This window comes from Stegostoma tigrinum, chromosome 18, assembly GCF_030684315.1.
Source record: "Stegostoma tigrinum isolate sSteTig4 chromosome 18, sSteTig4.hap1, whole genome shotgun sequence".
Classification (NCBI taxonomy): Eukaryota; Metazoa; Chordata; class Chondrichthyes; order Orectolobiformes; family Stegostomatidae; genus Stegostoma; species Stegostoma tigrinum.
Genome location: NC_081371.1, coordinates 35,186,774 through 35,214,187, shown reverse-complemented (window position 1 = coordinate 35,214,187; position 27,414 = coordinate 35,186,774). Strand labels below are relative to the sequence as shown.

The window sequence follows — 27,414 nt, the reverse complement described above, 5'->3', positions numbered from 1 at the left end:
GGGCATTAGGCTAGGGAAGATATTGGTGAAAAGACAAGGATATGTTGTGTTTTGCAATATAACAGAACTTGAACACTGAAAGGGGTACATTACAGCCGAGGGACAAAATTCAGAGAAGGCTTTCGGTGAGTATCTTCTTTTTAAAAAAAAAATCACCATGTTAGCAGTATTTTCCTGCTGGAGCCTGGGAATAAGTACAACTTGCAGCACCAGCTACTATATCTCAGGACATTCCAAAGCACTTCACAGCCAATCATGTACTTGGGGAGGAAGTCCTAGAAGGATACATCATGGTCTTGTAGGCATAAAAGTTGATAAATCTCCAGGGCTAGAGTGAGTCTGCTCAGTGAGACAATGTAGAAAATAGCAGGAATGCTGGCAATAATTTTCACTACTTCTCTGGCCACAGGAGAGGTGCCACCACCATTATTCAGGAACAGAGCAAGTGGTAAACCAGGAAAGTACGGGTCAATCAGTCTAACCTCAGTGGTGGGGAAACTGTTGGAAGCAATTCCAAGAGACAAAATCATCTGTATTTGGGGAGGCAGGGATTAGTTGGAAACAATCAATATGGTTTTATTCAAGTGAGGTCATATCTGACGAATTTGATTGAATTTTTTGAAGAAATCTCTAGGTATGCAGATGAGGACAGTACATTGTACTGTAGTCTGCCAGGACTTTAGCAAGGCCACATGGGAGGCTAATAGCAAAGGTAAGGGCACCTGATCCAAAGAAGATTGGCTGAGTGGCAGGAAGCAAGACATCACAATTGAAGGGCATTTTTGGCTCTAGAAGCCTGTGTCCAGTGGGGTTCCTCAGGGATTAGTGTTGGAACCTTTTGTGTTTGTGGTATATTTAAATGATTTAGACTTGAATTTAGGAGGGTCGCTCAGTAAATTCACGGATGACATAAAAGTTGGTGGCATATTAAATAGTGAGGCGGATAGCTTTGGCTTACAACAGGATGTAGGTGGGCTGATCGATAGCAAATGGAATTTAATCCAGATAAGTGTGAGGTGATGCACTTGAGCAGGACAAACAAAACAACAGAGTACTGATGAACAGGAGGACTCTGAAAAGCACAGAGGATCAAAAGGACCTTGGGGAATGTCCAGCAGTCCCTTTAGGTTAGCTGGGCGGGTGGATAAAGTGTTTAAGAAGGCATAAGAGATACTTGCCTTTCTTAGCTGAGACATAGAGTTTAAGAGCAGTGAGGTTATGTTGGAACTGTACAAAGTGTTGGTTAGGCTGCTAGAGTATTCTGTGCAGTTCTAGAATTCACATTATAGGAAGGATGTGATAGCATTGAGGGTGCAGAGAAGATTTACCAGGATGTTGCTTGAACTGGAGGGGTTCTGATGAGAGTTTGGATAGATCAGCGTTGTTTTCCTTAGAGCAGAGGAGACTGAGTGGGGACATGGTTGCGATTTTACAGAATTGACACGGTAGACTGGAAGGAGCTTATCCCCAGACATGCAAAGCTATGCACCAAGTGCTGGAAAATGAGATTAGAAAAGTTAGGTTTCAACTGGCACAGACCAGATTGCCCAAAGTATCTTTTTTGTGCTGCTGTCTTCTGTAACTTCATAAGGTGGAATAAAATAAGATGGCAAGAAATTCACGTAGAGCGCAAATACCATTATAGCCATGTTTATCATGGCCTGCTTTTAATTAAAGAATTAACTGATGAGCTGGCTGAGATGTGAGAGTACTACTAATGAAATAAGGCTGACAAACAACACAATGTAGGGCCAGCTATGAGGAATGTAGGGGAAGGATGTTTCAACAACCTGAAAGTGTACAGTACTAATTGTTGTCAGAAAATTATAGGCAGAGTATTCCTGAATTTCACACACCTTTTATCATGTGTTATAGTCAGAAGTGTTGGAAAGAAGAAATTTAGATATTCATCTCTGCAAATAGACATGTGGAGCAACCTAAGACCTAACCTATTGATAGCGCTGAAATTGTGATTTTAGATGAGATTGTTGGAAGGAGTGTAACCATATTAAACTACAGGGCTAATCTATAGGATGGCATTGAAATTTGTTTGCAAGTAGAACTGAATGTTAGGTTACACCTAACTACTTTTGTTCCTGAATCTTCCTACCTTCTGCATGTTAATTGCAAAATATATTACAGTTACTGGTACATCCTGGAGCCAGCTTCTCTGCGCATATATAGTCATTGGCAGGTAGGTATGCCAGTGTCAATAAAAATAGTTGGTGGCATCTCATCTGGTGCTGTAAAGTTTTATGTTTCATTGGTTTTTGCTGACCCTGGAAGTACAAGAGTAACTATTATATTAGTAAAGTGCCTTTAACTTCATGAAACATCCCAGGAACATTGTAAAACAAAGAAGGATATCAAATCACATGAGGAGATATTGAGTCAAATGTCCAAAAGCTTAGATTTTAAGTAGCGTCTTAAAAGTGGAAAACAAGGTGAAGAAGTGTAGGGAGGACGTACCTGAGGTTTGGACTTGTGGTCACATTTTCTGTTACCCCCATGAAGGAACAATCATAACTTGGGGTGCTCAAAAGTCCAGAATTGGAGGAGCAGAGATAATAAAGAGGGTTGTGGGACTGGAGGAGATTTAGCGATAGTGACAGGGAAGGCAATGGAGATAACTGAAAACAAAATTGAAATGTTGCTTGACCAGAAGCCATGTAAGCCAGTGACTATGAAGATGACAGGTGATCAAAATTTTTTGAGCTAGGACATGGGTAGCAGAACATTGGGCAGGTTTTCCATATTCTTCCCTCAGTAAACTGGGGGTCACCCAATGTGTGTTGGAGTAGTGCAAGACCATATCTCTTTCTTTTTCTGTATTTTTGATTGTGGATCAAAATCTATAAAGGACTGTTTTAAACACTGGTGATTATAGATAAGATTATTACACTGTTCGAGACAGGTTTTCTGACATATTATAAGTGTTTACATTGCTGTTTATTTAGTCAGGAAGACTACTACAAATGAGCTGGAGCCAAGGGCTGTGTGTGAAGTGAGAATCAGCCAGCAACAAGTCATTGATTTGTGGAGTGATGACCAATTGTCAATGACATAGGTCTCCTATTTGTCATCAGCTCCCAGGTAGCTGAACAGCTTGTGTGTGAATGCTTGGTCAGAAGTCATTGGATCTCTGAAAAACAAGCTGTTCTATTCTGAGCAATAATTAATACTTCAAGCCTAAAGAAAACCAGTTCACTTGCCTTCGTCAGTTTTTGTAAGTTGTGGATTTTTAAAAAACAAGTCAAAGACTTTGTAAATGTAAACCATTCACCTAGTGCATACTGAAAGCCCCTGAAGCAGGAACAGCAAATCCTGACAAGCTGAAAGGATCATCAGTGAACCCTGTGGACAAGGACCAATGGACAATCTTCCTAATCTTTTTTGCCACCCGTAACACCTCTGTTTGTGTGTGTCTGTGTGTTGGTGAATAGTGGGAGTTCATGAGATTAGACAGGTAAATTGGGGAATTTTGGATACTTTAATAACCTCTTTAACGTTTGTGATAATTCAGGAGATAGCAGGGCTTGAGTTCCAAGGCGCTACCCAAGTGAAATGTAATAGTAACATGTGTTAATAAGGGTTTCAGATCTGAATCAGAGATGACATGATGTACAGAAGCATTCTTAGTGATGGCACAGATAAGAGGTCAGAAGCTGTTTAGAACACATGACACCAAACCTTTGAACAGACGGCTTAATCTCACATTGCTGCCACGGAGAGGGATGGAGTCAACAGATAGGGAGCATAGTGTGTAGTGAGGATTGAGAACACTCTGCAATATTTATCCCTTGCAAGCCCCCATCATCCTGATTTGATAGTGAATCACTGTTCCTTCACTGTCGCTGGGTCAAAATTCTGGAAGCTCCTATCAGCATTGTGGGTGTACCTTTTCTCCCATGGACTGTAATGTTCAAAAAGCTCTTTGTCAGTCAGCTTACCCCCACCTTCTCAAGGGCAGTTGGGGGTGCGAATCAAATACGGTCATAGCCAGCAATACCCATAGCTGTAAACAATTTTTAAAAATTATGCTCATCCAGTCATGGATGTTAAATAAACAGTATGATAATTTTGCAATAGTGGAGGAGTCTAGAGCACTAGAGGTGAGGTAAAGCTTTGTGTCGTTCAGTGTACGTGTGGAAACTAACTCTGCCTTTGGATGATATTGCCAAGTCTGTAGATGAGAAATGGAACAGGGCCAAAGATTGAGCCTTGGGGAACACCAATGTAGGAATAGGAAGGGAAGCAAGTGCAAAAATGAGTAATGGATACAGCTAGATTGATTAAAAACAGAATCCGGTGAAAGCAGTTCACCCAGCTGTACAATAGTGATTTCAAGATGGATTGTGTGGTCAAATACTGCTGACAAATTTTGGGAGTTGAGTCGAGTAAGTCTGACTTTCGTCACATAGGATGTCAGTTATGACTTTGATCCGTATTGTTTTGGAACTGTAACAATTTGGAAACAGAATTGGAAGAATTCAAACATTAAGTCCCAAGAAAGATGGGAATAGATTGGGAGATGACAACATATCCAAGGACTTTGAACAGAAAAAGAAGATTGGTGATGGGGCAATAGTTTTCAAAAATTGAGGGAGTAAAGGATTTTTTGACGAGATGTGATTACAGAGAATCTAATGAGAGATGGAGAACTGTTTATAAAATTGGTTAATATGGAGGGCAAGGGAGGAAGGAGGTTGGCTGAATCAACGACTTAGTGGTAATAGGATCAAGGGCAGTTTGGTCTGATGGAATTGATGAGGCAAAACAAGGAGATGGAAGAGAAAGTAGAAGGTTCAGGGCTAGAGTAGGGAGAGCATTAAAGTAAGTTTAGCTAGATGGCCTAGTGGGTTGGAGGAACGTAGCAGAGGCAATTGATACAGTTGTCACGATCCTGAACGACAGAGAAGTCCATGAGCTGTTTGTACATGATGGAGTTGAGAGTGGGTGGGATTGGGAATAGGAGTTTATGAAAACAATTTGCAGTAAAGGAGCCAGGGAGTATGTTTGGATTCAGTAAATGTAGAGGTGCTGGTTTTGGACTGGGGTGGGCAAGGTCAGAAGTCACACAACACTAGGTTATAGTCCTGGTGTCGTGTGGATTTGTATGACCTTTTGATCTCTTGGCCTATAAGTTCTGTGCATGTGTGCTTCTCTTCACTTCATCTGACGAAGGAGCAGTGCTTCAAAAGCTTGTGATTTCAAATTAACCTGTTGGACTATAACCTGCTGTCATGTGACTTCTGACCTGGATTCAGGCTAGTCCTGCAACAATGAGCAGCTTTAGCCGATGGCAGGAGGGCCAGGTAGAAGTTCAGGCAGACCAATAAAACTGTGGTGGGTGGTAAAACTGGATTATCTGCTATCTACTTTCTGCATTCCTTAGACCAATGGAAATGGAGATATGAACCTTACCGGGGAAATAGCCAGGGTGAAAGAGAGAAAAATACTTTTGAAGGGGAGAGGATATCATATTTAAAACCTATAAAGACCAGTCAATCAAAGAATGACATCCTGTAATACAGCAGCTACGTAGTCAAATATTGTGAGAGAGCCAACTTCCTACGGAAAAGGGCTTCCATTAGTACTGTCTGCCACAGTTTCACACTAAACATGCAAGGTCTGAATGGGCATGTGCAGATCCTGGAACAGTCAGAATTGCCTGACATCCCTATGCAGGCCTATCTTCAGCATAGAGAATTTCCATTAGTAAGCAGTGTTAAAGAGAACTGGAAGAGAGTATAGAATGAATGAACAAATATCATAAAGTCCAAATGTCAGCAGGAAGTAGAGAAAAATAAAATTAGCCCGAGTGTCTAACGCACTTGTATGAAACTTTGCAGCCCTTTGAAACTCCCATCATAATGAAATATCCACTTCAAGATACTCTTCCTATTTGACATGCTAAATTTGGATTCCAGATCCATAGGTCACTAAAAAGAGGAACAAAGCTTCCTGCTACTTACATGGGGAGCAGAAAAGGGCTTCATTAAAAGTTTATGAATCAAATATCTGAATCAGCTTGTCCTACATGTTTGCAAATTAACTAATGTGAAAATATTAACTGACTCTTGTATTTGTTACTTCATGAGGACTTTCTGGGACATGTAAGGGGGGAGCAAAGATCAGCTCAGCAAGGCCACTTTGGAAAGGGTCAGAATGATCCTGGAACGGATCAGTGCTAATCATGAGTTTCTAATATAGTTTATTATTTAAGGGATGAAAAGTAACCTATGGTTATAGGCTTTAGTTCACTGTACAACAACCAAACCCTTTCTCATAAGCAGATGAGAGTGATCCAGCATGCGAGTACTTTGCAATTCTAACTTTTCTTGACAGATTATTAAATAAATGTCTGTTCTTGTCCATTAAATGGTTTACTTTCATTTCATCAAATTGTATTAATCTGTTCAAATGTTGTCATTTTCAGATGCAGGAAGCATTACAAAAAAATATTTCCAAAGAACTTGTTCAAGGTAAATGATAGAACATTTATAGCATAGTATTTTTATATGTTAACTACTGGAATAATTGTAAATGCAGTCCACTATAATTGAGTTTTATAATTGAATTGCACCATAATTCAAATTTATATTAAAATATAATTGGAGCTATTTCTTCCTGCAATTTGAGTAATCTGTGACCTCAACTCCTCACTGAAATAGGATAATTGCATAACAATATGCAGAATCAAACCGCAATTTACTGAAAGCAGAAAGACAGATTATTGTCTGAAAGGCAATAAATTGGGAAACAGGGAGTTGCAATGAGACCTAGGTGTCCTTGGATGCCAGTTGCTGAAATTAAGCATCCAGGTGCAGGCAGTGAAGAAGGTAAATGGTATGTTGACCTTCATAGTGAGAGTATTTGAGTACAGGAATGAGATGTCTTGATGCGATTGTATAAGATCTAAGTGAGACCACATCGGGTACAGTTTTGGCCTCCTTATCTGAGGAAGTATAATATGTCAATGGAGGAGTGCAACAAGGGGTTACTAGACTGAGTCCTCGGATGACAATACTGACCTTTTTGATGAGAATTGGTTAGGACAATGTACTGGAGTTTAGAAGAATGAAAAGGGATCACATTGAAACCTAAAAACTTGTAACAGCACTAAGCATGATAAATGTAGAAAGAATGTTCTGGATGACTGGTGAGTCTCAAACCAGTCTAAGAATATGTAGTAGGTCATTTAGGACTGAGGTGAGGGGAAAAATGTCTTCATCCAGAGAGTGGTAAACCTGTGGAATTCTCTGCCACAAAGTTGTTGAGGCCAAAACATTGGTCTAACTCCTTGAATATATTCATAGTTTGTGGGCTGAGGGGATGGAAGGGTATCGAGAGGAAGTGAGAACATGTTATTGAGTTGGATGACTTGCTGTGATTGTGTTGAATAGCTAGCTGAGCAGGCACCAAAGGACTTCACGGCCTACACTTGCTCCTATTTTCTGTATCATGATGCTGATCGATTAAATTTGCTTGTATAAAACTAGTCCTTCTGCCCCACTATCACTACTTTTTCCTCAAACAGACAGGTTCTTGGTTTGTTTCTAGCCCAACAGAGAGACAGAGAGAGTCAAAATAGCTTGTGTTGACATATCTATCTCAAAATTTTGAGGTCACAGATAAGTTGTCAATTCAGTTCATTCAGTGTTATAAAGAAGTGGCTAACGGCACTGGTACGTCCAGTTGTGGTATTGAAGAATCATGTGCTAGAACTTGTAACAGCCCGAGACAAGCTTATCCAGTACAGCCACAGCCCAGACTTCTACCTCAATGTGGGAAATTACCCAGGTATAACAAAGTGTGAAGCTGAATGAACACACCAGGCCAAGCAGCATCTCAGGAGCACAAAAGCTGATGTTTCGGGCCTAGACCCTTCTTCAGAGAGGGGGATGGGGTGAGGGTTCTGGAATAAATAGGGAGAGAGGGGAAGGCGGACCGAAGATGGAAAGAAAAGATGATAAGTGGAGAGGTAGGGAGTGCATAGGTCAGTCCAGGGAAGACGGACAGGTCAAGGTGGTGGGATGAGGTTAGTAGGTAGGAAATGGAGGTGTGGCTTGAGGTGGGAGGAAGGGATGGGTGAGAGGAAGAACAGGTCAGGGAGGCAGAGACAGGCTGGGCTGGTTTTGGGATGCAGTCGGGGGAGGGGATGAGCTGGACTGGTTTTGAGATACGGTGGGGGAGGGGAAGATTTTGAAGCTGGTAAAGTCCACATTGATACCATTGGGCTGCAGGGTTCCCAAGCGGAATATGAGTTGCTGTTCCTGCAACCTTTGGGTGGCATCATTGTGACACTGCAGGAGGCCCATAGAACATAAAACATTACAGCACAGTACAGGCTGTTCGGCCCTCAATGTTGTGCCGACCTGTCATACCGATCTGAAGCCCATCTAACCTACACTATTCCATGTACGTCCATATGCTCATCCAATGACAACTTAAATGTACCTAAAGTTGGCGAATCTACTACCGGTGCAGGCAAAGCGTTCCATTCCCTTACTACTCTCTGAGTAAAGAAACTACCTCTGACATCTGTCCTATATCTTTCACCCCTCAATTTAAAGCTATGCCCCCTCGTGCTCACCGTCACCATCCTAGGAAAAAGGCTCTCCCTATCCACCCTATCTCACCCTCTGATTATTTTATATGTTTCAATCAAGTCACCTCTCAACGCACTCTCTAATGAAAACAGCCTCAAGTCCCTCAGCCTTTCCTCGTAAGACCTTCCCTCCATACCAGGCAACATCCTAGTGAATCTCCTCTGCACCCTTTCCAAAGCTTCCACATCCTTCTTATAATGTGGTGACCAGAGCTGTACGCAATACTCCAAGTGTGGACGCACCAGAGTTTTGTACGGCTGCAGCATAACCTCTTGGTTCTGGAACGCGATCCCTCTATTAATAAAAGCTAAAACACTGCGCCTTCTTAACAGCCCTGTCAACCGAGATCTCTCTTATCTATCTTCACCCTCTGTAGGATTTCTAATACCTCTTCCTTGTGAACCACATTCCCACCTAGTCTAGTAGCCTGTATCTCAGTATTCTCCTCGACAACATTGTCGTTTTCTGGAGCGAATACTGTTGAAAAATATTCATTTAGTGCTTCCCTTATCTCCTCTGACTCCACACACAACTTACCACTACTATCCTTGATTGGCCCTAATATTTCTTTGATGGACATGTCGTCTAAAGAATGGGAGGGGGAGTTAAAATGGTTCACGACTGGGAGGTGCAGTTTATTGCGAACCGAGCGGAGGTGTTCTGCAAAGCGGTCCCCAAGCCTCCGCTTGGTTTCCCCAATGTCGAGGAAGCCACACCGGGTACAATGGATACAGTATACCACATTGGCAGATGTGCAGGTGAACCTCTGCTTAATATGGAAAGTCATCTTGGGGCCTGGGATGGGGGTGAGGGAGGATGTGTGGGGGCAAGTGTAGCACTTCCTGCGGTTGCAGGGGAAGGTGGTGGGGTTGCAGGGGAGTGTGGAGCGAACAAGGGAGTCATGGAGAGAGTGGTCTCTCCGGAAGGCAGACAAGGGTGGGGGTGGAAAAATGTCTTGGATAGCGGTGTCGGATAGTAGGTGGCGGAAGTGTCGGAGGATGATGCGTTGTATCCGGAGGTTGGTGGGGTGGTGTGTGAGAATGAGGGGGATCCTCTTGGGGCGGTTGTGGCGGGGGCGGACTGTGAGGGATGTGTTGCGGGAAATGCAGTCAAGGGCTTTCTCAACCACTGCAGCGGGGAAGTTGCGGTCCTTGAAGAACTTGGACATCTGGGATGTGCGGGAGTGGAATGCCTCATCCTGGGAGCAGGTGCAGCGGAGGCGGAGGAATTGGGAATAGGGGATGGAATTTTTGCAGGAGGGTGGGTGGGAGGAGGTGTATTGTAGGTAGCTGTGGGAGTCAGTGGGCTTGAAATGGACATCAGTTTCTAGCTGGTTACCTGAGATGGAGACTGAGGTCCGGGAAGGTGAGGGATGTGTTGGAGATGGCCCAGGTGAACTTGAGGTTGGGGTGGAAGGTGTTGGTGAAGTGGATGAACTGTTTGAGCTCCTCTGGGGAGCAAGAAGTGGTGCTGATACAGTCATCAATGTAATGGAGCAAGAGGTGGGGCTTGGGGCCTGTGTAGGTGCGGAAGAGGGACTGTTCCACGTAACCTACAAAGAGGCAGGCATAGCTTGGGCCCATGCGGGTACTCATGGCCACCCCCTTTGTCTGTAGGAAGTGTGAGGAATCGAAGGAGAAGTTGAGGGTGAGGATGAGTTCGGCTAGACGGATGAGGGTATCGGTGGAGGGGGACTAGTCAGACCTGCGGGACAGGAAGAAGCGGAGGGCCTTGAGGCCATCTGCATGAGGAATACAGGTGTATAGGGACTGGACATCCATGGTGAAAATGAGGTGTTGGGGGCCAGGGAATTGGAAGTCCTGGAGGAGGTGGAGGGCGTGGGTGGTGTCACGGACGTAGGTAGGGAGTTCCTGGACCAAAGGGGAGAAGATGGAGTCCAGATAGGTGGAGATGAGTTCGGTAGGGCAGAAACCTCCCTCACACCCCGCCGCAACCGCCCCAAGAGGATACCCCTTGTTCTCACACACCACCCCACCAACCTCCGGATACAACACGTCATCCTCCGACACTTCCGCCATCTACTATCCGACCCCACCGCCCAAGACATTTTTGGCATCCCCACCCTTCTCTGCCTTCCGGAGAGACCACTCTCTCCATGACTCCCTTGTTCGCTCCACACTCCCCTGAAACCCACTACACCCGGCACCTTCCCCTGCAACCGCAGGAAGTGCTACACTTGCCCCCACACTTCCTTCCTCACCCCCATCCCAGGCCCCAAGATGACCTTCCATATTAAGCAGAGGTTCAGCTGCATAGCTGCCAATGTGGTATACTGTATCCATTGTACCCAGTGTGGCTTCCTCTACATTGGGGAAACCAAGCGGAGGCTTGGGGACCGCTTTGCAGAACACCTCCGCTCAGTTCGCAATAAACAACTGCACCTCCCAGTCGCAAACCATTTTGACTCCCCCTCCCATTCTTTAGACGACATGTCCGTCATGGGCCTCCTGCAGTGCCACAATGATGCCACCCGAAGGTTGCAGGAACAGCAACTCGTATTCCACTTGGGAACCCTGCAGCCCAATGGTATCAATGTGGACTTCACCAGCTTCAAAATCTCCCCTTCCCCCACCGCATCCCAAAACCAGCCCAGTTCGTCTCCTCCCCCCACTGCATCCCAAAACCAGCCCAGCCTGTCTCTGCCTCCCTAACCTGTTCTTCCTCTCACCCATCCCTTCCTCCCACCTCAAGCCACACCTCCATTTCCTACCTACTAACCTCATCCCACCTCCTTGATCTGTCTGTCTTCCCTGGACTGACCTATCCCGTCCCCACCTATACTCTCCTCTCCACCTATCTTCTTTTCTCTCCATCTTCAGTCCGCCTCCCCCTCTCTCCCTATTTATTCCAGTTCCCTCTCCCCATCCCCCTCTCTGATGCAGGGTCTAGGCCCGAAGCGTCAGCTTTTGTGCTCCTGAGATGCTGCTTGGCCTGCTGTGTTCATCCAGCCTCACACTTTGTTGTCTTGGATTCTCCAGCATCTGTAGTTCCCATTATCTCTCTCAATTACCCAGGTATTTTGTGTCCACAAAAAACAGGGCAAATTCATTTTGACCAGTTGTCACTCTAAGTTTCCTCGCAATCACCAGAAAAGTAATTGAAGGTGTAATCAGCTGTGTTATCATGCAGCATTTACTGAACACCATCTTTCCCACTCATATCTAGTTTGGGTTCTGCCAATGGCACTCAGCTTTGGACCACATCACAGACTCAGTCCAAACATGGACAAGAAGTTGAATTCCATAAATGAGATCATTGTCTTTGACATCAAAGGAGCTTTTGAACGAATGTTGTATCAAAGTCCCGATTAAAATTGGAGTTGCTAAGGTAATCTCTACATATGTTGGCATTTATTTAGCAAAGAAAAGAATTCCAGAGGCTGAGGGGATCAGCAGGGTGATTGTAAAAGAGGCTGTCGACAGGAAAGCAGAGAATACATTCATGACTGAGTGCATGACTGAGGTTTCACTAAATATTAGCAATCACTAATACAACTGGATTAAACACATTCACATAAAATTGCTGTGAGAATATGAATGATTAAGCATAATCCACTAAAGAATTGTAGAAAGCATGAACATAAGAACAGGTTCATTTGGTAACAAATTTCTACATCTGCATTCCAGCCACTGCTGATTTGGATAGAGGATCTACACGAGTCTCACCCCTTGGATCTGCTGCTGGCTCACTGAAGAGCATAAACCAAGACCAGGACCCTGTCACTAGAGCCACAGAACAATACCTGGAGGTTCTGAAGAAAAATTACATGCTTTGAATTGTCTTGTGCCCTTTTTCTTTAAAAACAATTCTATGAGCATGCTGCACAGAAGCAGGTCAAAATATCAGTTCTCCTGAAAATCTGTCCAATTTGAGAATTTCACTAATACAATATGCTGTTTAGTTATAACATTCCATGGATTTGATTAACTGATTGTAAAAGCATGGAAAGTTATCTTACAGCACAGATTTATTTAACTATATTTGCTCAGGAGGAAATTTGTATATCAATCTAAAATTATTGTACAGAGTCTATCATATTAATTGTTGGAAGTGACATTTGACCAAACCAATTCTAATAGTGTTATTTAGGGACTGTAATCTCCCTGCATTGGTGTCTTACAGCTATTGAACAAGCTCCCAGTTAATGGAATATTCCAGAATCTGAATTAGTGTTTATTAAATTGTACAAGATATAAGCATTTTATCAAAGTACATTTTTGCCACAAATTGTTACAAAGTTGGTTGTTTGTGAATAATAGCTTGGTTAAAATGTCTATTCTATTGTGGTATTGTACACTAGTTTATTGTCAGTGCCAAGTCTTTTTATGGATGTGTTTTGGTACATACAGTAAAACCATTGCAGAACAATTTCAACATTAAATGGTAATGTTTACTTCTGGATGCAGTGATGATTAACTTCCTGAATACTTATTGCCATCCCTAACATCGCAATTAAGAGAACCCAGCTTTATTTCTTACCCCCTCAACTCGATTGTGAAAAAAGCCTCTGACCAGATGAGTGAAGTAGGCAATATCAATTGGACCCAAGGGTTTATGTTTGTATTTTCCACAGATCTTCATAAAGACCCCTCTTGTAACCTAGAGGACAAGCTTCACATCTTTCTTATAAAGGAAGAAATGTGTTTTGGTTTCATTTATGGACCTAAAAATTAGGAGTATCAGTAGTCCATTCAGCCCTTCAGTCCTACCATGCCATCTTAGAAGATCAAGGCCGATATATCCCAGGTATCAATTGCTCTTTCATGCCAACTTCATAGATTCTTGAAATCGAGGAATTTAGAGCTATCCATCTCCTCTTTAAATACTTTGTGATCTAGCTTCCATGCTTCTCTAGGGGAAGAGAATTTCAGACATGCATAACTGAGAATGTGAAGGAATTTCTTCTCAATTTCAAATGTGACCCCCTAGTTCAAGATTCCCACACTGCTGAAGAAATGTTCTGAACATCTATCTTGTAAAGTTTCAAGATAGTTGCTCCTCCTTTTTCCCAGTAATAATGAATAAAGGCCTAATCTGTTAGATGTTCCCAATATCAACCCCTTCATCCTGGAATCAGCCTACTGAATCACGTCTGCAATGAGAATATATATTTTAAATATGGCAATCAAAACTGCTTAGAATACTCCAGATATGGCCTTTTGCAACTGTGTACAATTCTAAAAGGACTTGCCTGTTTTTAAATTCCAACCTCCCAGCAATGAAGACCAAAATTCCATTTGCCTTAATTACTTGCTGCACTTGTATTCTGTCAAGTGTTTGTCCATTCAATCCATCTATATCTCCTTGCATATTTCTTATGTCTTTTTCCCATCTACTTTTTGTATCAGCAGCAGATTTTGATACATTATACTACCCCAAGTCGCTAGTGTAGACAGTAAGAAATGAAGGCCCTAGGACCAATGTTTGTGACACTCTACTGGTTACATGTTTCCAACTTGAAAAAGACCCAATAATCCAAAGTGTGTCCTCAATGCCAATACATTTCCAACAATACTGTGACCTCCTTCTTGCATAATAGCCTTTTATGTGGATCTTACTATGCAGCACCTTCTAGAAATCCAATTACACCAACTGGTTCTGCATTATCAACACTGTTTATATCCTCAAAAAAAACTTGAGTAAATTTGTCAAACATATGACACGGTGGCTCAGTAGTTAGCACTGCAGCCTCACAGCGCCAGGGACCCAGGTTTGATTCCAGCCTCGGGTGACAGTCTGTGTGGAGTTTGCACGTTCTCCCCGTGTCTGAGTGGGTTTCCTCCGGGTGCTCAGGTTTCCTCCCGCAGTCCAAAGATGTGCAGGCTAGGTGGATCAGCCATGCTAAATTGCCCATAGCGTTTAGGGGTGTGTGGGTTATAGGGGGATGGGTCTGGGTGGGATGCTTCAAGGGGTGGTGTGGACTTGTTGGGCTGAAGGCCTGTTTCCACACTCTAGGTAATTAGCCTAAAAACCATGTTGACTGATTGCGTTAAGCTTTTCTAAATATCTTGCCAATTCTTCCTTCATAATGAACCATCAAATTCTCCCAACTGTGTAACAGATGCTAGGCTAATGGGCATATAGTTCCTGACTCTCTATCCTACTCCCTTCTTGAACAGGGACATCACATTGGCATTTTCCAGAGTGCAGAAAGTTATGGAATATTTCTACCCAATGCCTCCACTATATTTGTAGCCACACCCTTTAAAAGCCATGCCTGCAGCCTGTAGATCCTGTTGACTTGATGCCTTCAATCCCATTAGTTAGTTATTTTTTTTTGTCCCTTGTTATAGAGACTGTTATGGTTTTTGGTCCCATTAGCACCCTGCTTATCTAATTTTTGAAATGTTAATAGTATCCTCCATGACGACCAATGCAAAATGCTGGTCTTAAATTATGTCATTTCCCTGTTCCCCATTATCAATTCCACAAGAACATAACTGATTTGATTTGGCCTCAACTCCAAATTCCCATCAACCTCAGATCTTTGACTACCAAGGAAGTCAGTCAATCTCCCTCTTCCCTTAAAATAGTTTAATGAATCTGCCTCTGCTGTTCTCCAGGGTGGTGTTCCAAAGACTTATAACCAATAATGGTCACACAACTGATTTTTAAACTGTCTTCTAGTCTCTCCCACAAGGGAGCATCCATCTTGTCAAATTTTCTCAGATCTGTTATAATTCAGCTCAATCTTAAACTGCAGTGCATACTGACCCATCCTGCTTTGCCTACCTTCATCTGATAATCACCCTACATCCCAAGTATTGGTCAAATGTAATCCATTTGTTAAACAAGGAGGCCAAAACTGTAGTCATCCACATTAATTGCATTATAGTTAACTTCATGAAATTAAGTTTTATTGGGAAGGATAACCCACCGAATCAATTAGTTAGATTTTGCTCATATAAGTTATGAGTAATTGTTATTGACAAATTCCTAAATTTCTCCATATAGGGGCATTGTGAATGAAGTAATCATAATGGATTCAGGAATGCTACACTGATGTAGCTCCATGAAATTGGAAATTTCTTAAATTCAGTTGTTTTGACTACTCCTTTGGAAACTTTGATTTTCTTCAAAGAATGTGCAATATTACCTGGATGATGTCATTTGTTCATTGAATCACAGAATCCCTGATTGTTTAAATACTTGCAATTGTTACCCTCAGGTTATGTAGTATAACAATTTTGTTACTGGATTTGTGTCCAGTGGTCTGGACCAATGCAGAAGTGAGCTCCAGTCCCACACCATCAGCCAGAAAATTCAGATTTGGTTAAGCAAACAAAAAGCTAGTTTCAGTAATGGTGACAAACTGCTAGTGTTTCATAAAATAAATCAAAGAACAGCAGATATTGGAGATCTGAAACAACTGAAGTGTTAAGGGCAGCAAGAGTGCAGAATGGGTGAAGGACTTCAATGTTCACCACGGGTGGCCTATAATCACTGGCCAGTAGAAGTGTACTTGGGTCCTGGATAACTGCCAGGTTCGTAGTGTGGAATGAGGAAACAGAGCGAAAATTTATATTATCTTGTCCCCATAATAAGAACAAAGTAGGCCAATCAGCTCCAGCAATCAAATTCAGAGCAGATCAATAGCTCAAACTGGGCATCTGAGGTATACTGGATCAGCAGCAATAGCAAAATTGTATTTACAACCTCATGGCCTGCCATGTTACTCACTCCACCATAATAAGGTGCCAGCCTAATGAAGCTGCAATATAGCAGAACATGCAGTGATAAACAGCAGAAGCAACATACTATTTTAAAAAAAAAAATCAGTGATTCCCACATTCATTTTAACAGATCAAAGTTCTGCTCCATGCAGTTGCACATGATTGTCGACAAGGAAACTACTAATGGGAGGAGCTGGAATGTACCGATTTTCGATGCTGACAGAGTCCAGTACATGAATCCAAAGGACAATACAAAAAAACCTTCAGCCAGAACTTAGCCTCCTCCTGAAGACTTCTTCCACAAAAGCAATTTCTTAACCAATTAAATTTCCCATGTCAAAAACAAAATCAAGCACACTGGCTAGAATAAAAGCTATGGACCGCGACAACACGTGCTGTGACTCTAAACACATCCGTTCCAGAACCAGCCATTCCTGTGGCCCAACTATTTCAGCACTACAATTCTGTATCTATGAATCCTATCTGGATAACCTCCCCCTTGATCTACCCTCAATCAACAGCAAGCAATGGCAATAGTGCTAGTCACTGATGTAAGTGCCATGATGGAGTGACTTATGAATCTTTCCACTGTATTTTTACATGAAAAATGTGATAAATTTCTATTCTATTCATTATAAAACAAAAGTGGCATTTACTGACCAATAGTCTGCTACAGTCAAATATAAACTAAAAGGAAAACTGAAAGAACTGCAGATGCTGTAAATCAGGAGCAAAAACAAAGTTGCTGGAAAAGTTCAGCAGGTCTGGCAGCATCTGTGAAGTGAAAAACAGAGTTAACGTTTCCGGTCCGGTTCTGAGGAATGGTCATCAAACCCAAAATGTTAACTCTTTTTTTCCAACACAAATGCTGCCAGACCCTCTGAGCTTTTCCAACAACTTTGTTTTTGTAAACCAAAACAAGGTGGCTGCAGAGTCATTTGGTAGTACAAAATCAATGAAATCACACAAGTGTTATGGCACGTCAGGAAGCCATTCAGCCAATCATGCCTGCACTAGCTCATTAAATGGGATCATTACCTAGTGACAACTGAACTTGAGAGTTGCTGAAAAAGAAATTCTCTCATTAATTCAGCTTTTTGTCTTACACTCAAACCTAAGAAACTTGCATGAAATTAAAGGAAAATAACATTTAAAATGCTGACTGGTCAGCAAGTGGCCACTGATTGATAGAGGTACCATGGTGAATGTACCTATTAATGCTGACTTACAGTTAACTGCCAAGCTTTACATTTTAAATCAAGCATAGATCAATTAGAGTATGCTCATGATTCTAAACTCAAATGAATAAAAGCATAATTTATTAGCCATGCTTGATAACTGCTTTATCCTAGGAATCTGCAGAATGTGAATCACTTTTGAATGTCTTTTGCTTCCAATAGAAATCGATTCGTGGCTGATCTTATAATCCTCAACTCCTGCCTTTTTCTCCTTTTTGAACACCTCACTGATTAATGTCTATTTCAGCCTTAAAAATTCTTACAGACCCAATCTTGGCAGCACTCTGCTTTAAAGAACTCCACAGATTCACTATCCTCACAGAAGTAATTTTTCCTCATGTTTTAAAATGGGTGACCCTTCAGTCTGACGTTACACCTGCTGGGCCTCGACTCTCCCAGAGTGAAAACAAACTCTCCAAACTTAACCTATCAAGCCTCTAAGAATCTTAGACATTTCAATAAAGTGAACTCTCATTCTTCGAATTTCCAATGAGTATAGACCTAAACTATTCAAAGTCAGTCTATACACAGCTTCAACATAGTGAAACCTCTCTGACCTGCCATCAATGTCAGTATTTCTGATTAGTGCTGTGTTTCGCTTTGGGCAAGATTTGCTTATTTTTATATTCCGTTCCCTTTGAAATAAAGGTCAACCTACCATTATTTTCATGATCACCTGAGACTTTAAGTAGTTTCATACATACCTGACCAGATCCCTTTTAGTAATCCAAATATATTATTGGTTCCGCTTTATCCACCTTCCTCAATCTTGAAAGCTCCAATCCTGCCAGCTTTTTGGGAGAAAAACGTTCCAAATTTCTGCCATTTTATCTTAAAAAAGCCCATATTTCTGATCATGAGTTCAGCAATATTTACACAATAAATTAAAATAAAACAATCCAGTTCAAAATACAGATTTGATTTCCAAATCTCTGGAGAAACATTACATTTTCCCACCACATTCAAAAGCATGAATTGCCACTGTGAAAGGAGTTTGTGTGTTGCTGGACTCATGTTTTCTCGTACTATCTGGGCATATCTTAGTACCAAACACATTCAAAAACAGCACAATTCAGATGGATGTAAACTGATGGTACTAGTACAGGAGGTCTCCGGTTTACAAACAGATCTGAGTACATTCATAAGTCGATCTGTACACAAGTCAGAACACAGTAGATCAGTGTAAAATATCCACTTATAAATGCAAATGAACATCCACATATTGGATCCTTAAAAGTAATAGTAATATGGGATGTTATAAATATGAGTTTCCATGAGTCAGACATTTGAAAAAAAAAAATCAGGGCCCACACTACCACCCCTCCATCCTCCCCCATCACCCACAAACCCAGTCACCAAATTAAAATTTGGCCAATTTGGACAGGTCATAAACTATGCATACAATTTCTCTGAAGAACACTTCTAGATTTTTGGGAAAGGTGCAGAAGCAGCATTACTTTAAAAGATGGGCTTTAAGGAAAGAAATAAAGGTACATAGCACCAAAACATTCAAGTGATTAAGCTGTCAGCCAGCACATACCATTAAAGTTTATTGATCTGTTGTGTCTGGCTCTAGGCATCATTTTAACTAAAATTGCACAGCTAGGTTTTTGGAACTGAGCACAATTAACCAATACTGAATTTAGCTTAACATTTCATATTAAGTTTTTTTTTATGTCACCAAGTAATCAATACAATCAAGTTTTAAGAAATATTTATGTAAATATTCAAAACTACAAAGACATAAAAATATTCAAATAGGAATTTTTTCTTTCAAACATCAAACCGCCTACACACGCTATTTGTGAAAGTATCAGTTTTCCAATCTTCCTAATGCCAGCCATGCATTCACAAAAAGTTCTTAAATCTTTCAGTGTACCACAGAATTTAAAGGTTCAGCTCTGATATTTCCCAAATCCAATGCAGAATCTGTTTCTTCATCTATTTCACCAATCACTGCTCTGAAACACAAGGTGAACAGTTATTATCTTAATTGATTTTAATTTTTATCTTTAAAAGATATTAGCTGGAACATTGCAATTCAATTTATCCAGCATATTATCAGAAAGAGAGACTTTCCAATTACAGCAAACTCTCGTACTGTTACTGGAAGAAAAGCAGAGTTAAACTTCAAAGTTAAAACGGTTCATTTTATACTTACAACATACATGGTAGCAACAGGTCAAAGCAACTTATACTCTTGCCCCCACAGGTTTCATATTTTATTTACTGATTAGCATCAATTCAGAACTAGAAACTGAGGTTAAACAGTTTTGCTAAACTTAACTACAGCAGATCTCCAGGTTATGGGCAGGTTTCATCCCAGAGAACATTTGTAAGTCAATATGCACGCAAGTTGGAGCGCAATATAGTACAGTATAAAATTGCCATTCGTAAGTATGGGCATTTGTAAATCAAGGAGCTCCTGTTCTACGTTTTTCCCTATGATTCCAACTAAATTTATCTTTTTGTTTATCTTATTAAAGTTGTAGAAAAAATAAAAGCCAATGCACAGAGCATTTTGATAATGTGCAATGTTCATTTAGCTTATTTGTTATGAAGGGAAAATGGAATTAGCGCAGACTCGATGGGTTGAAGAGCCTCTTGTATGCTGCCTGATTTTGTACGACTCTTAATGATTCAATGACAAAAACTGGTATAAAGATTTTTACTTGTGCATGATTGTAACACAGGGCATCATTAGTCAAAAGAATCAAACTAATCCCCACTTACACATTATCTCCTCTTACTATGTACAAGCCGAGTACTACTTGTTCCACGCCTTGTTGTGAACTAAATACTCGCTCATGGCTTTCATCCAATATTAGATTGATGGTTTGGTCAAATCCTTTTAGGGTTCCCTGTGATAAGATGGAACTAAAAGTTATTCATAATTCCATTCATTTGTGTTTAATTGTTAAGCTCCTACTACCAATTATTTTGGCAAAATTCTCAGAACATTTTACAAAATACATCAGTTATAACAGCATTAAAATGCGGAGATACAAAACCTAAATTAAGTATATCACAAAGAAACCAGCAAAGATGCAAGTGAAAAATCAGGAGAGAAAGTTTTCCTGGAAAAAAAAATCGAAATTTTCTGAGACAAGGGTTTGAAAATGAATCGTGCCTGTTTTTTTGAAGCACACAAGGTGCAGGGATTGATCTTGAATAAAGTGGCCTGAAAACTCAGGCCTCAATGTCATTAAGCTAGTGATACCAAAGTTCCATTCACAAGCAGAATTTTAATCGGAGTAACAATCAGGCTGTGAAATGAGGGCTGGGTAAACTCAGATGCCAAGATTTTGAGAGGTTAAAAGTTGGTTTGAGGGGATTGCTCCCCATACAAATGATATCAGCAGTCTCTGTAAGATATTGTAACTTCTTGAGAGTATAACCTGAAATAGAAGGTCGACTGTTGTATAGCCGAAATACGAGAGTTTTGCAACTTTAAAATCAAATATTGCATTTCTCGAGTTGTGCCATGCAACTTTGCTGTTTGAAGCAGCAACAGGAGAGAATGAATCTGGGTGGCACCAAGAGTCTTTAGAGCTAATAGAATTCTGACTTACAACAGCTCTTTGATTGATTGAGACACAATGTTAAAAGCTTAAGTGCAAGGGCAGTAGAGGGAGAACATCCAGAGCTTGAAATCTGAAAGCATCCATTCTCCTCCCTCTCCTTCTTTGGGAAAGCCAAGAAAGCCTAAAAGAATGAATGCTAACAAGAAAAGACCTTGGTCCACCTGATCAATAATCAAAGGACACGCATTGTTTACAGAGAACAGCTTGTCATCAGTGCTAATTTTTTTTTTAAAAGACTGAGACAATTCAATGCATCCCCGAGATCTGGGCTTGTGATCTATTCTGTGTCAAACCATACATCTTCATCATAGACTGACTGTATGCATATTTGGTGATTTTGAGGAAGTAAAGTTTAAGTTGCACAGTTATTGGTTAGAAATCTTTCATCTTTTTTGTTTAGATTAAATGTTACAGTAAACAGTACTTTGTTCTGTTAAGGGCAAAACCTAGTATGAATTGGTTTTGTCATAAGTAACATCTGGTCAGGCAAATTGGCCAGCCTCATGGTCTGATGGGATTCCATACATTGGGACTGTTTATGGAGAGGTGGGGCATGATTATTGATGCACTGTTGCCAGTTCGGTTGTAACAAGTGTAAATGGAAAAGCAGAAAAGGACAGATACTGAGTGTTTAAAATATTAAAAAAGAATTAGAAGCAACTAAAAAAGTTCTGTTTGACTGCTACAATTGACAAGTAAATTACAGGTGGAATTGCCTGCAAGAGCCAAGGTGGCAGAAGTAATTGAAATATTAACAAAGCATCTGGAATTGGTGAAAATACAGGACAGATGAGGTACAGAGAATGGTGAGTCAACAATTTTTCCTTGGAGGAAGATTGAGAGGGAATCTGATTGAGTTACATAGAATTTGAATGGCACAGAGAGGGGTGGATAGGAAGGCAATGTTTCCATTAATGGAGAGATCAATAACCAGGTTCATAGATTTAAGGCAAGAGGTAGAAGGCTGAAAGAAGATTTGAGGGTTTTTTTCCTCACCAGAATGTAGTGGAATTCTGGAGCTTAATGTCTGAAGAAATGGTTGAGTCAGAAACTCTCGTAACATTTAAGCTGGGTTTAGATAGTCACTTGCATTGCCATAGCCTCCAGGGCTAAGGGCCAAGAGCTGAAAAATGGAATTAGAATAGGTACAAAGAATTAGATTTATCATTCGCTACCAGAAATTCCCCAAATTAAAAAACTGGGTTTTGTCCATTCAAATTGATTTACGGTCATCATGAGATAAGAGGTCCATTAAAATTGTTTAGAGAGAATGCAATGATGAATCCTCGATGTTGGATTGTGTGCTCACATTTCAAGAGGCTAAACAGGAGTATTAAAAAATTTCACAGACAACACTGAATGAATGGGCAAATAAACATCCCACAAAAACTAGTATTCCCTGGCTCCACTTGTAGGATCACTTTGCCAATGTGCAAGGATGAGCGTGGCTATGTATTCAGCAATCCTTCACAGCATCAACACAGACCTTAGGAATGCAATACTGTGTAGTACTTTGAAACAATTTCATTAGCCACTTTTATCACTGTCATAACTACATAGCTATTTTGTAATGAGGTAGAAGTATCCTATATTTACAAATGGTACAAGCATAAATAAACACCACAGATTGCAGCCTCACTCAATATTTGAGCAGTCTGCTCCTCTTTTGTTTTGCCCCATGTTTGCAAAGAAAGCAGATTGTAAAACTTGCTGCTCTGCATGCTCCTGAGCCTGGTGAAATCCCACCTTCTCAGAACCAGTACATAAAGCAACCAGGAAGTCTCTCCAACTGAGTGAAACCTGGACAATTTCAAGTATAAAACTGAGTCTGCTGGTTCATTTGAAGTCTTCAGTACAAACGCAAGTTATGCTGACCTGGAAGAATTAGATTTTCATATTTCTTCTGGAATTCCACAACTGTTATATTAATAACCAAGATTTATAATTGATTAGTAAGATCTCCAAAATGAAGATTAACTCACCACAATCATTCTTCCATCTGCTGTAACCACTGCAACTGTTCCTGAAGACACAAGTTAAGGTAATATGTTGATTTTTGCATCTCTTCCTTAAGATCAGCACCACCTTCTCAATGACAATATGGATAGGCAATAAATGCTGAATTTACCTGTAACATTCATACTCCATGAAAGAATTAAAAAGATCCATAGCCATAGGTCAATTTCCACTTTTGCCAACAGCCAGCTCTTTCTTTATCAATGTTTCCACATCCACCCCCACTATTCTCACATTGCCCAATATTAATTAGATGGACAAGATTATGAATAGACAGAATATTTTCCAAATTGACATTACAAAGATTCAAGCAAAAATTCTTGTTTTACCATTAGCCTCCCAACCACAACTCCATTCCCTGTTGATCTATTCACTCTGCGTGAACCATAACTTCACAATGTTAGTTTTGCATTTAATCCTGAAGTTCAAATCCCACATCTAAACAGTTGCTATAGCAGTTTAATGCTAGACCCATGGCATCATTCATCGTCACTCTTTCTTTCACTTATACTGCAACTAAAAACCTCAAGTTTTCATTGTCACCCTTTATCAACTACAAAACCCCACCACCCATTCTTCTATCATCCACGTTATTCAGTTTCATCACCATCCTGTCTCATACTTCTCAATCAAAATCTTGTAGACGCATGGCATCTCCACTGTATACATCCTAATTCAATCACCCAAGCACACGCACATGGACTCCTCACACTTCAGCAATCACTCCATTACTCTCAAAACACCACTCACCCGCTACTCTCCATCTATAAAATCCTATAAAGGTATATGTCTAGCTTTACTTTTCATACTCTCCAATTATTGTTTTTAGCCCTCTGTTAGATGCACTGGGGCATGTTCTAGATGAAAGATGTCAGAGCTGGAAATTGCATCCTGAGTGACATCAGCACAAAACAAAAATTGAACAAAAAAGTGCTCCCTTTTCTAAAATTACTTAAAATAACCCAGAAACTTTGAGGCTGACTGAAGTACGTATTTTTGAAAATTCATCATATCCCTCCAACTGGTGCCACACTTATCACGACAAGAAAAACTGAACCCAAGTGAAAATTCTTAAACATGAAAAGACTACACTGGATACCCTTTGAGAATGACTGCAAATATGCTTAAGAAGTATAGTTCTAATTGATGCATAGAAAAAAGTAAATTTTTAAAGTTGCAAGTTGTAGTGAGGTATCTAGAAACAGATCAAGCACATTCCACCATTCTAACTGATTCTGTAACAACCATGTGAGCAACAGCTTTGAATACAAAGTTTATCATTCTATGTGCAAGACCCAATTTAAGAACAGGCCAGCTAAGATAGTCCCAGAATCGATTGTTTGGCAGAAAACATTCTGTTAATATGCAGCAATATCATTTCTCCACCTAGTGTTAACTTACAAGGGAAACAGAACATCATCACACATGACTTCAACACTACAGCTATGATACTGGTAAACTTCTACCATGACACTATAATGCAGAAACAGCTTTACTACAATATCTGAAAGGATATTACTATGAAACAGAAATAATTAAACATTACTGTGCCAAAAAAATTATATTTTGACTCAGCACATTAAAATAATTGGACCATCAAGTCATGAATCAATTTACAAGGAAAATAATACTTCACAGCTTCCCCAAGGGCAATTTAGCATTAAATCTATTGACACAAATTTGAGTTCTAATTCTGAATTACATCCAAACATTTACTCTCTAGCAGACAGCAATGTCCGAAATGTGAAGTAATAACAGTAGTAGGCCATTTGACTCCTCAAACTACATTGAAAAAGATATTGGCTAATATTTGACTTAAAAATTACACTCTGTCACCCTATTTTTGTCCCTTGATTACATCACCATGATTTTTGTTATTTAGGATGAGTATACTCATTGAGCATGTATCCACAGTGCTTTGGGACAAAAGAAAGGCTCACAAGTGAAGAGATAATAGGAACTGCAGATGCTGGAGAATCTGAGATAACATGGTGTAGAGCTGGATGAACAAAGCAGGCCAAGCAGATCAGAGAAGCAGGAAAGCTGACGTTTCGGGCCTAGGCCCTCCCTGCACCTCTGATGCTGCTTGGCCTGCTGTGTTCATCCAGCTCTACACCTTGTTATATGACGTGAAGAAATGGCTTACCCTTCATCCTGACACTAAGCTTCCAGTTCTACATTAGTTGGGGAAAATAACTTCTCAATGTCTATCCTATCAAGCCCCTTTAATATCTTGAAATGCTTGGAGATAATGCTTCATTATTCTACATTCAACGGAATATCGGCCTGATTGATTGAATCTGTCCAGGCAGGACAATCCCATCTGAATGTTCAATCTGGCGAACTTCTATTGCACCCCCTCTTTAGAGCAAAATAAAAACAATGCACCAGGTGCAATCTCACCCCAAAGCCCCGCGCAATTGCAGCAAAACATCCTGAATCGTGTACAACGACCCCTTTACAGTCAGAGCCCAACACTGAGAGTCTGGAAATGCATATAAACAAACACTTTCATTGAACACCCGCCTGAAGGCAAGCAAATGTCTTCCGCACTGTGACACATTCAGTGCAATCGCTATCAAGGTCATTCAATATTATTTCCATACAAAAGGAATCCTCTTGTGGTATTATTAAACGTGGCTGCAGTTTTGTGCAACAACCATCAGGAATTACGGAGGTTAATGAAGCCAGGTGGGGGAAAATACTCAATGAGATACATCGATCGCCTCCCCCCACCCAAGAGGGAGGGAGCGCCGGGTACAGTGATCCCCCCCCCCCCCAGAGGGAGGGAGCGCCGGGTACAGTGATCCACCTCCCAGAGGGAGGGAGCGCCGGGTACAAGTGATCCCCCCTCCAGAGGGAGGGAGCGCCGGGTACAAGTGATCCCCCCTCCAGAGGGAGGGAGCGCCGGGTACAGTGATCCCCCCTCCAGAGGGAGGGAGCGCCGGGTACAGTGATCCCCCCAGAGGGAGGGAGCGCCGGGTACAAGTGATCCCCCCTCCAGAGGGAGGGAGCGCCGGGTACAGTGATCCCCCCTCCAGAGGGAGGGAGCGCCGGGTACAGTGATCCCCCCAGAGGGAGGGAGCGCCGGGTACAAGTGATCCCCCTCCAGAGGGAGGGAGCGCCGGGTACAGTGATCCCCCCTCCAGAGGGAGGGAGCGCCGGGTACAGTGATCCCCCCCCCAGAGGGAGGGAGCGCCGGGTAGTGATTCCCCCCCCCCCCCCAGGGGGAGGGAGCTCCGGGTACAGTGATCCCCCCCGCCCCGTGCTGCTCCTCCAGCAGGATACGGTTGATGTAGGTCTCCAGAGCCGAGGTCATGTTGCTGCACAGCGGCGGCTCCGGCCGGAAATTCCCGCTCACACCGCCAGGGCTGCTGGGTAAACAGGCCCGAGCAGCCGAGAGCCGAGACAGCGCCCAGCCAGGCGGCAGTAATCGAGGCCAGCACCACCTGCTGCTGATGTGAATGTGAAGCTTTTGGGAGGATTGGAAGAGAGATACTTTCATCCAGAAGATTGTGGGGATCTGGAGTGGGCAGTAGAGGCAGGAAACCTCAACCTTTGAAAAGGATAGGGATCTGTACTTGCAATGTCAGAGAATTCAGAGCTATAAACCAGGTGCTGGGATTTGGGATAGTATAAATAGGTCGGTGCAGATTAGATGGGCCAAAGGGACTGTTCTGGCCTGTCGTGGCTATAGTCAAACTGGCCACATCGTATATAGCTCTATCGTAAACTCCTTGAAACCTCTAGTGACTTTAATACGGTAGTCAGAAGTTACACAACATCAGGTTATAGTCCAACAAGTTTGTTTGAAATCACAAGCTTTTGCAGCACAGCTCCTTCATCAGGTGAAGTGCAACGCTCCAAAAGTTTGTGGTTTAAAATAAACTTGTTAGTCTGTAACCTGGTGTCATGTGACTTGTGACTTTGTCCACCCCAGTCCAACCTAGGCACCTCAATGTCATGGCTACCGTTTAATACTGTTGGCAAGTATCTCATACGTCTTCATAACCACCTTATCTACGTGTCCTGCTGCATTTAAGGATCCATGGGCATATACGTAAAGGTCCCTCTGGTCCTCTGTATTTCCTTGTCCCACCATTTAAATTAAAATTGTACTCATTGTCTTATTAGTCCCCACAAAATGCATCACTACACACTTTTCAGGATGTTTACAACAAGCCATAATGCAGACAGTGATCTCAACATTGACCAGAAGGAGCGAACTTGACACTCTGAACACATCAGAAAGGAAGGCCCTAGAAGGACT

General features: G+C 41.6%; 2 protein-coding genes across 14 annotated transcripts in view; one reads left to right on the top strand and one right to left on the bottom strand.

The window, feature by feature from the left end:
• si:ch211-272n13.3 (coiled-coil domain-containing protein 144A) overlaps positions 1 to 13,026 on the top strand; it is a 140,181-nt gene extending 127,155 nt beyond the window's left edge. For 7 of the 12 annotated variants that reach the window (XR_009446885.1, XR_009446888.1, XR_009446886.1 and 4 more), the window contains 3 exons: positions 6,440 to 6,485; positions 11,799 to 11,960; positions 12,260 to 12,367. Coding sequence is in view for 3 of the 12 variants with exons in the window: in XM_048548493.2 (XP_048404450.2) it covers positions 6,440 to 6,485; positions 11,799 to 11,944 (192 nt within the window). In the remaining 9 variants the exon portion in view is untranslated. The other 5 variants (XM_048548492.2, XM_059652448.1, XR_007249325.2 and 2 more) reach the window with 4 other exon arrangements.
• Positions 13,027 to 14,917: 1,891 nt separating this feature from the next.
• On the bottom strand, positions 14,918 to 26,526 carry lsm8 (LSM8 homolog, U6 small nuclear RNA associated). 2 transcript variants are annotated; one of them, XM_048549552.2, is made up of 4 exons: positions 25,548 to 25,748; positions 23,111 to 23,151; positions 20,278 to 20,405; positions 14,918 to 19,505 (listed from the first exon to the last, which is right to left on the bottom strand). In XM_048549552.2, the coding sequence occupies exons 1-4, from the start codon at positions 25,576 to 25,578 to the stop codon at positions 19,415 to 19,417; spliced, it is 291 nt and encodes a 96-aa protein (XP_048405509.1). In that variant the 5' UTR covers positions 25,579 to 25,748; the 3' UTR covers positions 14,918 to 19,414. The 2 variants fall into 2 exon arrangements, with proteins under 2 accessions (XP_048405509.1, XP_048405508.1); XM_048549551.2 differs by lacking the exon at positions 25,548 to 25,748 and adding an exon at positions 26,433 to 26,526 and having other exon boundaries at positions 19,082 to 19,505.
• Positions 26,527 to 27,414: the final 888 nt, after the last annotated feature.

Coding starts and splice junctions, on each gene's coding strand:
- lsm8 (XM_048549551.2), bottom strand. CDS start 26,463: ATGACCTCGGCTCTGGAGACCTACATCAACC. Junction 20,406..23,110: donor CAGATGGAAGAATGATTGTG/GTGAGTTAATCT, acceptor ATCTTATCACAG/GGAACCCTAAAAGGATTTGA. Junction 19,506..20,277: donor ATAGTAAGAGGAGATAATGT/GTAAGTGGGGAT, acceptor CTTGTGTTTCAG/AGCAGTGATTGGTGAAATAG.